This window comes from Dromaius novaehollandiae, chromosome 6 (assembly GCF_036370855.1).
Source record: "Dromaius novaehollandiae isolate bDroNov1 chromosome 6, bDroNov1.hap1, whole genome shotgun sequence".
NCBI classification, from domain to species: Eukaryota; Metazoa; Chordata; class Aves; order Casuariiformes; family Dromaiidae; genus Dromaius; species Dromaius novaehollandiae.
In genome coordinates, this window is record NC_088103.1 from 17365733 (window position 1) to 17378870 (window position 13138).

The 13138-nt window shown below is 37.5% G+C and overlaps 1 protein-coding gene across 3 annotated transcripts in view; it reads right to left on the reverse strand.

The window, feature by feature from the left end:
• The window catches only part of NRG3 (neuregulin 3), a 456623-nt gene that overhangs the window by 10569 nt on the left and 432916 nt on the right, over positions 1 to 13138 (reverse strand). For all 3 annotated transcript variants that reach the window (XM_064513775.1, XM_064513776.1, XM_064513777.1), the window contains one exon: positions 9144 to 9271. In XM_064513775.1, coding sequence (XP_064369845.1) covers positions 9144 to 9271 — 128 coding nt within the window. The remainder of the gene's footprint in view (positions 1 to 9143; positions 9272 to 13138) is intronic.

Genomic DNA, 13138 nt, shown 5'->3' on the forward strand with positions numbered 1-13138 from the left:
TTTGAAGAATAACTATCTTTGGTTATGTGAGTAATTTCAATTTCTGCTACAATTCACCTGTGCAAAATATTGTTGGTAAATTTGTTTCTCTTTTCCCATAACATGTCCTAAAAGCAATCTGCATTTTATATCTAGTGGGAACTTTATTTATAGTTAGGGCCATACTTACTCCCAGAGCAATTCTTGCTTGGACTAAGCATTTTGGACAAACTCCCTTGGAGCATGCCATTTTCATTAAAACCCACCTTCTCTCCCCAAAGTCAAAACATAAGAAAGAAATTCAACAGTCTCAATTCTACTGCTTAGACTACAAATGTTCTGTTATGGTCTCCATTCTGTACTCTTCCACACTTTCACTTTCCTGATGCTTTTTAATTGCAAAGATCAATAGCCCATAGCAATAGTGCTCCCTCAAGGATTTTCAATGACCTCTTTAAATAGATTTTTCCTTAGCTATTAAGAAGGCTGCAGGAAAACCTAAAAAAGAAAGAAAAAGTTGAACTTGAGTACTAGTCTTTTAATTCTGAAGACTGAGTTCAAATTGTGAGTTACAGTCTGTATTTTCTATAATAAAATCACCACATCACTGAATAGTCAGCAATCTCTGTTCAGGAGGTTCTGTGGGTTATTACAGCAGGGGATCTTAAAAGATGCAGCTAAATGAATAAATTCATGAAGAATAATGAGTTTTAGCTTTTTTATTGGTTGCAGTATATCCACCAGTGTACTAGAAAAGTCAACAAACTGACTATACTTAACATACTTTGGACTGACTAAAAATATTTGAAACTAGAAAGGTATTGTTTAATTGTGGTTGGTTTGATGCTCTTGTGTTTCTCCCCTGTTGGACGAGTGCACATGGTCTTCCATCTGCAAACGCGCACATGCAAATTCACATAAGTTCTGCACTTATAATAGATGTAATTGCAATGCATACAGGTACACCTGAGCTAAGTGCTATAAACAGCAGCAAAGACTCATATAAACGCCCCAGCTGCGCTTCCTCAGCTTGCACTGAAACTCATGTTGCTACAGCTTTACTGCTAACGATGCAGGAGCTGGTTACACTCAAGTGAGCTGCGGTGTGCTAATATTATGCTGCAATGACACTAACTCCAGCACTGGCAGAGCTTAAATGACTAAACTGTTGCTAATGTGGTGTTATGCTTCTAACATTTCTGACAGTAAAAAGTAGGTAAAAATGAACAAAAATTACAGGTGGGCATGGACAAGGCAAATTCACTAACAAATGCCAGGAAAATTTTTACAGATTTTTACAGCAAGTATACTGTAGTTGCTTTCTTGAAGCACCAAAAATAAAGATAGTAAGAATTTGCTAGAACTTGAAAAAGTGACTCCAGCACAATAAATTTTTCCATTTCCACAAAATTGTCAAACTGCGCTATGAATATCTGCATATTCTTCCTCCAGAAGTGTTAATATAGGCCCTCTCAGGCTCGCCAACTCTGTTTCTCTCTTGAAGTGTTCCTCTCTCCAAGGCAAACAATGCTTTTCAGATTTTAGGCGATTTATGCTTCTTCAGCTTTCATTATGGTTTCTTACCCATACACTCCAGTCTCACTGGGTAAAAGAAACGAGCCCATGTAACTGAGGTGTTCAGTAAGACAGGCCACTAAGGAAAGCTAGAGCAGATATATCTTTAAAATCTATTAATTGATATTGACTGACATGAATAACAAAAATCAGAGTATGTTTGAACTGCTTCACAAGTAATTCATAAACTATGGAGAAATGTAGTTCTGATGAAGAAATGAAAAATAGTTTGAAAGAAATATTGCAACTATCTCTAATGTTAGTGAAGAACTTCCAATTCATTCTTACACAGTTTTGTGTGAACATTTTCTCTAGGTTGAGTAACTAAGTAAAAACAAAGTCTTTCTCAGCAGGTGGCATATTCTCTTCTCAAGGCACACGCACAACTCCCAGTGCAGCTGAATTTGTTCATGAAAAGATGCATCACTGAATTAGAATAACTCTGGGAATCATCCTGTACCTCTTTTTAGCTTGCTACCAAACAGAACTGATTATACATCTCATTATGGATGAACTCATTCAGAAATACCTTTGCTAACAGAAACATGAAAAGCATTAAGACTTAAATTGCGTTCTTCCTGTTAACACTTTCGATGGGATCAAAGGGTAATTTATTGCATCAGGCAACTAAGCATGTAACACATGATACAAGCATTTGTATACAGTTGTATAGCTTTTTAAATGGCTAACATTTATCTGGCACACTGAGTCAGAAGCAGCAAAATTAATATGGCTATAGAGATTCCTTGGAAAGCATTAGAACGTCAAACGTCCTACTTCTACAGCAAGTAATTGATTTCAGATATGAGAAAAACCATCACAACAAGCAAAATGGATCACAAAATGCTTTACAAAGATTGAAGAAAAACTGTGGCCCTGGGATTGCTTCATTCATTGTCATGTAAAAATTTACATATAGAAGCCTATATACCACAGTAAGTTTCTGTAGAAATTTTCTTTTGGAGGGTGAGGTGAGACGACTACGTGTATTAAAAACACAAAAGAACAAAAATAGGCCTTATATGTGATGAAATTCCTGGGCAATCATAATTTTCCCTTCTACAAAACTGCAAGAACCTGACTCCTTCCCTTCTCTTTGTTGTTGAATAAACATAATGCAGCTAAAGAAATATTGCTTATAACCATGGTTGTGTGTATACCTTTATTTTATTAACTCTTTTCCCCTTTTTCATGCCTCTCCAGTTACAGTTTCCTTTCTGATGACAGCACTGTTACCCTACTTTGCTTTCCCATCCACCCTCCTCCTTGTTGCCCTTTGTATGCCATGTCCCTGCCCCCACAGGTTTTCTACATTCCACTCATGTCCCGTGCCAGGACGCTCTCAATATCCAAGAGAAAGATGCTACAAACAATGGACTATTGCCAAGTTGCTCTCTTCTGTCATTTTTAACAGCTCAAGCTTTGTACATCTTGTATTAAATGCAAGCATTTCTCTGTTAGTGCAAGGCTGCCTTCATCCATAAGCTTGCCATTTTGCTTGCTTTTAAAAAAGAACTCTGCCAGGCTAAGATACACGATTATAATTCAGGAAGAGAAAGATGCAAAGCTGAGGAAGAAAAGTTCTAAAATTAGTTGGAAATACGCTGGTTCTATACCTGTAAAAACTACACAGAAAGATGAACTAGATTATGTACTATATTATCTACTGATAACAGGATGCACACATTACTGTCTAAGGCTCAAAGCCATGATCTTTGCCCCTACAAGACAGTAAGTGTAAACACATGCCTTAACAGAGCAAGGTGCCAGACAGGCACTGTCTTCTGATATTCTTTAGGAGCAGCATTTTTAGGCTAGGTAAATTAGACAATCTACTGCTAAGATGTATACAAATCAACTACTCAGACTTACAACCAATTTTCAGTTTTTTTAATAAAGGATCTGTTTTATCTCTGAACACAAGCACATCTCGATAAATACCATGTGACAGTGTAATACTGTACCACGAAAGCCTTTTGTCAGACTGTTTACAAATATGAGATGACACACAATGAATCAGTCTCTACGAGAGCCTATATTATAGAAGGCTCCCCCAAAGCAGAAAGTTAACAATGTCCTTGGGACTCCAACAAAGTTGTATGTGATTAAAATAACACTATGATTATACACAGATTATTATGCCAAAAAGCTGTAGTACAAGAGAACTGAGAACTTAACAGTGCTTCCTTCTTGTTTCTTTGTAGTGTCCTACATTTCAAGCATTTAAATACTACTTCTTCCTATGTCTTTGTAAGAGCTAAACATGCACTGAGACCAAAGATTATTTGCGGAAAACATCTGATCTACTGCTCCATGATGACATATATTTCCTAGGTCATGTTTATGAACTGTTACAGCTGGTCAAATTCTCAGTCTAGGTGATGGACTATGATGGCAGCCTGCTCTTTTCACAACTCTCTTCTCCACTTGCAAAGGCCAGAGCAGCTTCCCAGCACCCAGCATGTATCTACAATTCTATGTTTTGATTTCTGAAACAGAAGCATTGTTGTTTCCATCACATATTCATATATTCAGAAATAGCATATACTGGGGCTGATCAGGGACTTTGCAGCTCTGCACAAGTGCCTCAGGACTAAATATATCATCTGAATAAAGTCATCATACAAGTTCCACTGGTTAGGTATATGCAATAGGAACAGAAAACAGAGCAGTCAAAGGTATCTCAATGTCACTGAGTTCGACCATCTAACATAACCTCATCCTATACTCCCCTTAGTGCACTGATCAGTCTTAATTCCCTGTCCTAAAACTAGAAAGATGCAGACTCTAACTTCACACAATACTTTGAGGCTTCAGCCTTCTCCTAATTTCCAGTTCAAATTTGTTTATGGTCAGTATACATCTATTTGTCCTTGTGCCACCACATTCCTTCATTTTAAATAGGTCTTTTATTTCTCCTCATGCTTCTCTCTGATGTATTTATAAGCAGCACTCATATACTCTTTCAGTCTTCATGTTATTACACTAAACAAGACGGACTCTCTAATCCTCTCTATGGAACACTAACTATTCATTCCTCATATTACTGTATTATCTTGTTAAGGCAATTTGAGCCCATTTTAATCATGAGCCCATTTTAACAGATGAGAAAATACTAGTGTATTCTCATGCTATATTCAAATTAAGTTACACCAGTGTCTCATGAACTAGTTTTAATGTTTCTGACTTTCTAATGGAAATGTCTTGACTAATACTACTTCTTATCCTATTTATCTTTTGCATCACCTTGAGACGTAGCTTCCTTTGACCAAGTAGTACATCCTGAGCCTGTTCTTCCTTGTTTGTTTCTCAGCTTAGAGCAGAAAATTTTATTAGTTCCCGAATGCATGACCTTGTATTTTGTACGTCTGAGCTTCAATCCATCTCTGTTACTCTACTCCTTAAAGTTATTCAGTTCATTCTTTATTATATCTGGATTCTGATCTGTATTGACACTGTATCTTAACTCATTTCTTCATTTCTTCAGCACGTTCCTCCTTTTTGTGCCAGTCATGAATGGAAACAAGATTTTTCCCAAGACTAAGTCTCAGAGAGCTCCATTAGTGAATATCTTTGGCCCAGCGCTCACCTTCTCAACGTAACTTCTTACTATGTCCCTTCTAACCACGTCTATACATCCACTGTAGTTCTTCTGCCTCTCCCTACTTTCTCCCATTTAACACATAATTACACATATGACGAGGAATCAAATACTGACTAAGGTTGTATAGTTCTGGTCTATCTCACTTCTACCAAAGAAAGCCTTCAATGTAGTGTTGCAGGAACTGCTGCTGGCAAACCTCAGGATACATTTTATCCTTTTTTATATCTACCCAAAGGATCATCTTCCCCATTGTATTTGTCCTAAAGTTTTGAGTAGTATCTAATTCAACTTAGTAGGTCATCAGCTGCTGATATCAATATTTCCTCTCCTGAAATACAGGTACATTTGCTACTCTCTAATTCAATGGTACAGCTCCTATTTTGATGGATTTTGCTTCCAGACCTAAGAGCCCATGAGCCAGTTCCTTCCAGATTTCTCTGATGGAGATTAACCAGTCCCTCTTGACTTTAGCACATTAATCTCTACATTTTACCTTCACCTTGACTGTAATAATGTCTATTTCCATGTATTCTATTACCGATTCTACCTTTGTCCCCAAATCATCATCCTAACTGAAAAATGAGATATATTCATTTAGAACTGTCCTGCCTGCTTCACATATTATCTCTGTCACACCATCAGTTTTGCTTCTTCCTGTATAGTACTCTTCCTATTTATGTAGCTAAAGAACATTTGACTGTTTTCAGCATCACTCATAATCCTTAAATCACGGTGATTTCTGGAAATGGTCCTCTGTGATATGTCTTTTTTTGCTTCCCCTACACCCCATTCCATTAAACCATTCTTTCTAGTAAACTTCTCCAGAAAACCATGCCCTTTCCTTGGGATAATTCTCCCTGATGACTTTCAGGCTTCCTCTGCTTTCACATCCTTAGTTGCTTTATCAACATTTGTCCTTTTAAAATCAATAACCTTATTTACAGAATTACTTTTGTTTACCCTTTCATTTAATTTAAACTGAATCAATTATAATGAGTAGACCAAAAAATTATTTTACTGTATTTTTATGGAATTGAAAATTCATTAAAAATGCAACCACAGATCATTTTCAAGTTTAGGGTAAGTTTATCCTATTTTGGCATTTTTGTAAGATAATGCAACTGCTTCAGGCTGAGAGTCTCTGCATTTGGCTTTCATCATGGTATTCTCTGAAATGAATCCCTCTAAAATCAATGATGAATGAATCAATGAATGAAAGTGAGTATGACTAATTACTAAGAAAACTGCCAGTTGAAGGGATCACAAATCGGTCCCATAATTAACAAAATCATAATTTGTTTCTATCTGTTAAAAGTGAAAACACTGTGGGTTTTCTTCTTACCAAATCCAACAGCCAGTCTGAGGTGCCTATTTGAGCATATTTTATGCTTTACGGGAAATATACTTGTTACTTTCCAGCTTTGACAGTAGTTAAGAACTGTTTTACATATACAAGCACTGATGTAAAATTCTTATACAGTAATAAAAGTGCATAATACAGATGAAATATTTTAGGGGTAAGATTCAAATCTTTCATCTGTATAGTACTCTTTGCATGCAGGTGAGGTTTGTAGAGACAGAAAATTGTTATCTAGTAGTCTGCGTGAAATGACTAGGTGATCTCTGTCAGTCACATATCTTTTGTATATACCACTAGAAAGGCACCTGTCTTGCAAGCAATCCAAAATGAATTCCCACCTTGGCAGTCTTACTGCCAGGCCAGTGTTATATTGGTTTTATATACTGGAAACAGACAGCTACTGGTTCTAGGAAATAATCATCCCTCCACTAGCATCCTTGAAAACTTCAGTAGGGAAAACAGTTCTAACTGTGGAACATATAATGTCAATGGTGAGCGGAAATAAAATGGCAATATAGTGTAACAGTAATATAAAACAGGCAACCCGCAGAGCCGCTCTGTTTTTTCCAGGCTCATGCCAGGTTCTGAAGACATTATACGTAGTATTAACCACATTTCCTCCATTTTTATTTAAGTAGCCTTCTTAAGCAGTGGTTAACTGAGTAAAACTTTAGGCCTCTCTTGCTGCTTAGTTTGGACAAAGGACCTCAACTAAATGAAAAGGAGGACTGTTTAGCACTAATAAAGAAAAGAAGTTTCCTCATTTAGTCATGTGAGAGATAGAGAAACAAGAGCTAATTCTACATAGATGGAGATGAGAAAAAGAGACCTTGCAAAACCATCAGTCAAAAACCCACAAATTTATTTTGAACAGTATTTAGAAAAAAAAGACATGGAGTAACTTAGGAATCTGTCACATGGTACATAAATAAAAGCCTTATAAATCACTGTCATGTTGAAGTCTATTGTATGTTTTATAAAACAAAGGCCTGGTACAGTAAATCATAAGTTATAAAACTAAAAAAGGGGTTCTTTATAAATCAAGCCAGTGATTCCACATCTTAGAGCAAAACAGTTCTGAAGCAAAGAGTCTTGATACAGTCCATTGCTTGCCATCTGCAAGTAAAAAGACTGATTTCTTTTTTCCTCTGGTACAGAGAGATTTTGGTGTGCAAAGGCGTTAAAATGAGCACTCTGGAATTCTGCATTAGTTCACTGTAAATTCAGTATGGCTTTTTCGGTAATTTCCCTATGGAAAATACGGCGTCTAGACTCATTCAACTTTTATTTTAAGTGACCTTTATAAACAGAAGCAATATTTTCAGTCTTTAATCTCTTTCCACATTTTAAGCTTAGAAAATGTCTTGGTATATCACCTAAATCAATCCAGACTAAGGATACTGCAATCATATTTTTAAAGTTAAGTGAATGTCACTTTTTTATTTCCCCCTTTGACTGAATTAAGACAAAAATCCCTGCACAACTTCAGGCAGAAAGCATTCAAGGCAACAGTTCCATAGTTCATCTATGTTCAGCAAAGTAATTAAGCATGTATTGAAAAGTCTGTGGAATGAGGGCCCTAAGAAGTGGATCTGACACAACAGTTGGCATTATTTTTTCATGCCAAATTAAAGGCTTAAATAAGGTAAACGTAAATAGGACACATATCCCTTCCTAGCTCATACAACACACTTGGTAGGTTAAGCAAATCACTCATTCAGAAGAGAAAGAATATGTAGCTGACTGGCGTACTGCAGTGGAAATGCCCTCCATTTTACAGTTTACACCAAATACTACAGAAGTCAGACTGGAACATCATGCAATCCCAGACATATTTTTAGTAGCCTTAAAAGACAGTCCTTGATTCTAATTAGTAAGTCTTTCCCTCTAGACTATCTAGCTATAATTCTGACCTTATTCTTCTCAGCATTTTTTCTCTGTCAGTCTGCTTTGGACCAGATGTTTTCACTGTTATTCCACCAGCAACATTGTTCTTCTGATATATGAGTTTGGTTTCTATTACCTTAATGAAGCGTCTACACTCTTCTTCATATGAAAGGGCTATAAACAGAATTCTAATCCAAAAGCCATCCAGTGATAGGTGATCTTCCTCTTTTTTTGCTCTTGGAAACATCTCACATCTAAACTTTTTAAAAACTAGTTTTCAAAGGTCACCATATGTTCATGAATACATCATCATTCATTTCCAGTGCTATCTGTTTAAAGAAACAGTGAGAAAGGCTGGAAGTTTGCAGCCCTGTCAGTCTGAGGAGACAGAAGTCATTAGCGTCACTAAGCAAAATCTTGCTTTTAATGGTTTCTCAGACTCCACTTGTTACATTCATTGGTCTGTGTCTACAGTTTTGATGCTGTTTTTTAATGCTTCCTCTAGGACTTTTATAAAATGTAGATAAAGCCAGTGAGCAGCATTGTTAATGCTTTTTATGTCTGCAGCTAAGAAAACGCTTGGACATCTGCTTAATGAATAGGCTGATGCTCTGTTAGTACCATATAGTCCTGAATATCTCCCAATCACAATGCACGATAATCTCCCATACGTATCGCCAAACCAATGACATTTCTGGTCAGCCTGCCGCACTTCTCAGCAGAGCGCCATCGGCTTACCTGTGTTGCTTGATGGGCTGGGTTCCTCTGTCAGGAGACAAGGCCTCGGGGAAAGACGGAGGGCCTGAAAAACTAGACTCCATCACTTTGTCCAGCATAGGCCCAGGACGCCTATCTGCTTTTGAATACTGTGGCACAGAGAATAAAATGAATTAATACATAAAAACCAAATATATTAGTGAAGTTACTAATTAGAATTGGTATCAAAAAGGGTAAAAAAGTTACTCTAACGTATTTTTAAATTAAAATTGGTCATTGCAAGTAATACATTCATTCACTGCTGTTAACACAGCAGGAAACACTGGTTGACACTCATTATCCCTGTTATCCCCTCCCCATCAAAATACTGGTATCTGCATTTGTAGTAAAATTACTGACTGCCCTGTTCATAATGATAGGAAACACTGAGCCCTTTGAATAAAAGCCTGCTTTGTGGCTGAGATCACGAACTACATCTCAGAGGATGTTCTGTACCTTCTTAGGCCTTTGGTGATTTCAGTCAAACGCTGCTTTCATCAATGTGGAAAAAGAATCAATGTTTTTAGTGGCTCCTGGGCAGCATGTCATACATACGAGAAGCTAACCCACTTTTCCACATAGATATGAAAAATATGTTTTTATGCCACTTGACAATGACCTGCACTAAAACTAATTCTTTTATTTTTATGCAGTCCATTTCTTTCTGTAAATATGAACTGCTTGAGTTTGTATTTTTATTACTTGACACCATCTTTATCATCCATGTTATCTTTACTATAAACAAGTATTATGGAAGGTATTACATGTTGAAATATTTTAGACAGAAAATACAAAGTAAACTTCTTAAAAAAAAATCATAGCAGTAAAAAAAAATACCATGCTATTGTGCAATAGCATAAACTTTAATGGAGTAGACAAAGTAAAATTTCTGTCACAGCACAATTCTTTTTCGTAATTATTTGGCTGTCCAACAATAAGAACCCAATAAGAACTTGTTTAAATACAAGCTTATTTCCTGATTCCCCTTTATTCTTACCCCCATTTCCCCCAGACCTCAGCAAAATCAAAATGAAAGATCATACAAAATTATTCTCTTTTAAAAATGAATTAAACAATTTCAGTACATCTGCTCTTACTTCTCATGGCCAATTGATAAAATAACAGATCTTGAAATCCCCCCACCCCCTCCCACATTCTTCCCCTGTTGCATGAAAGATCCATATAAACAGGGCAAAGATCACTGCTTCAGTGATTCTGAAGGCAAAACTATGAAAGTGACAATATGCAAACGGCTGCCAAACACATAAACACAGCTGAAATAAGAAGATACTGCATTCTTAATTCTTCCAGTTACAGTGATCTTAGCTGTCACTCGCAACCATTGTAGGTAAAATATTCAGACAGAGGTATGATTTTTAAGGTGCCTCTAAAGGTTTTTAACTTCAATAGTTACTCTGCCAGCTGCCGAAATGAAACTGCCTTTGATTTCTGACCTGAATAAATCCATTTGAGCTATGTAAAGACTGGGTTGTTAGTGCAAGGAAGCTATTTCTGTCCTTTCCTGTGTTTGTTCATGATACTAAATTGAAGGTCCAAATGTCTTATAAGACCATGAATGTGAAATGAACCGTAAAGGACAATTAGGGATAAGCTCTGCCTTTTGCTGCCTCCATGGCTAAGGTGGATGTGGGCTGGAGGCATGGTATACAGCATTTTTCCTCATCCCTGCTGAGGAAAAACAGGACGCCACATGCTGCCCACTGATGCTGACTAGTAAACTATACGGAATATCCAACACCCATCCTGCTCAGGCACAGCCTGCGGAGGTTTCTGGGGGGGTTTTTCTAACTGAACGTTGCTTCGATTCCGTTTTCAGATACACTGCTTGCCAATTACCCTAACAGATGTAATGCTAGTTGCAATGAAAATGAGAATTAGAATTTAAACTGAGAGTATGAATATACTGAGTATTTGAACAACCACTATAATCGAGTTTATTTGGATAATTCCACCTTATTCATACATTTTGATAGACTTAAACACAGTTGTGTCTATTCTTTAGATTAACTGTAGGTCCCATACCCCTTGCCTCCGACCTTCTCAGACACCATCCCTGCAGGGAGACATCTTCAGATTTCCAAGAGGCGTTTATTACACTATCAGTCAGTGCTCCAAGGGGTACCAAATACAGCTACTTCCCATCCTGATCCCAACAGAAACCATCCTGCTACTTCTACAGCCCAATTCGCACACAGGCTGAGCCCCGCAGAGTGCTCAGCCACTACAGAGACTAAGCGGGGAAACACTTTCGGAAGACAGTTTAGGTAGCTTGAAAGCACCACTGGAAGCTTATCTGTGTTATTTGTGTTTTTATGATTTTATTGTCCTTCTGGGTGAGTATTTGTGCTTGTCTGAGCAGTTACTGAGAAACACCGACACATGTGGCTAAATGAATTAATGAATAACGATAGCATTTAAAAATAAAGCAGCTTGAAAATTTACAACTATCTGTAGTTTTGTGGAGGAAATCAGTTGTTGTATACAATTACCCAACTCTTCAGCAATAAAATTCCACACCCACTAGTTAATACTAAAAGAATCGGAGAAGGCAGCTTGGGCCAGGACGCAAGAAATTTGGCTCTACCACTCACCCACTCTACAATTTTGAACAAGTCGTTGCACTGCTGTCTGCCCTGTATTCCCCATTCTAAAATTATTTAGATCTGCAGATAACAAATGCTACACAAACGCTACAGAATAGTTAGACACATACTGAGTGAAGCTGAAGTATAGGCATATACTGAGCTAGACACTGTAATCCTAGTGTTATGTAAAATAAAGCATCCCCTTTCCCCAGCTTTCTTAGCTCTTCCTCCTTAACAATTTGGGTCCCCCCCCCCCAAAAAAAAAAAAAAAGATCAAAAAATCCACATACTGATGTTGCATTGAAAGAGAGGTGATACAGGGATGTAATTTCAAAAACAGCTGAGAATGGAGAGGGGGTCAGCTTTAAATTACATTCACAGAGGGTGCCTCAAGGAGATAAAGAATCAGTGATTTTTCTAGACGGGCCAACCTTGCACAAAAAAAGGCTTTCAGGTGGCGTAGTTAACCTCCTTACAGCTGTTTCCCTATGCTGTATATTTTGTTGCCAGCACTCTAGAGAGAGGCCAGTAAACTCAAGTTTGTCTATTTTGGCAGATCCTCCAAAGTAGTCACACGGTAATATACAAATGGGAAATTTGCTCTTGATCTTAGCTGACAAGTCACATTGTAACTTAGGCAAAACCACATGGTAATCTTTTAAAAGATTTAAGTGTCTCTATCTGGTGCTCAACATCTTAATTGTATTCCTACCACAGTTACTAGGAACAATTTATTTGCCACTAAAATGAACAAAAGACAACAAGACACAAAAGGAATATTTTTTTCCTCTTAAGTATATCAGAAACCTGTAGCCAGTGATCACAAGTTATTTGAACCAAGCAAAAAAGAAAATGAAACCAGATTCTACAGCATGAAAAGCGTATCAGTCACTTCAGAGAGAAAGTGATGGGGAGTTAAGAGGTTCACTTAGTACCATGGGAGACGATAATAAAATCCGCAAGGGGGAAAGAGGCCAGTTTAAGCAACCATGAGAACGCTCAGAATCACTAAGGAAAAAGTAAGTTTTCAGCTGCTTTTTTTGTTGTGCAAAGTATTCGTCAAATTACGAGCATTAAATGAAACCTACCGTGGAGGTGAGAAAGGGAGCTAGTAACCAAGAGCATGATCAAGATTGGTGAAGACTGGCGAACAACAGAAAAGCAGAAGCAGGGCTGCACCACCTCCTCTTGCCTCTTGCACGGTGTAGGAGGTAGAACAGGACATTTGCCTTCCTAACAGGGACAGCAGAGAACCACCACCTATTTTCTTTTGTGGATGAGGACACTGAAGCATTTGCCAGTCTTGTGCAGCATCCTTGTTACATATCTCTTGGAGATACATAATCTCTTGGACAAGGGGTAAATAATACA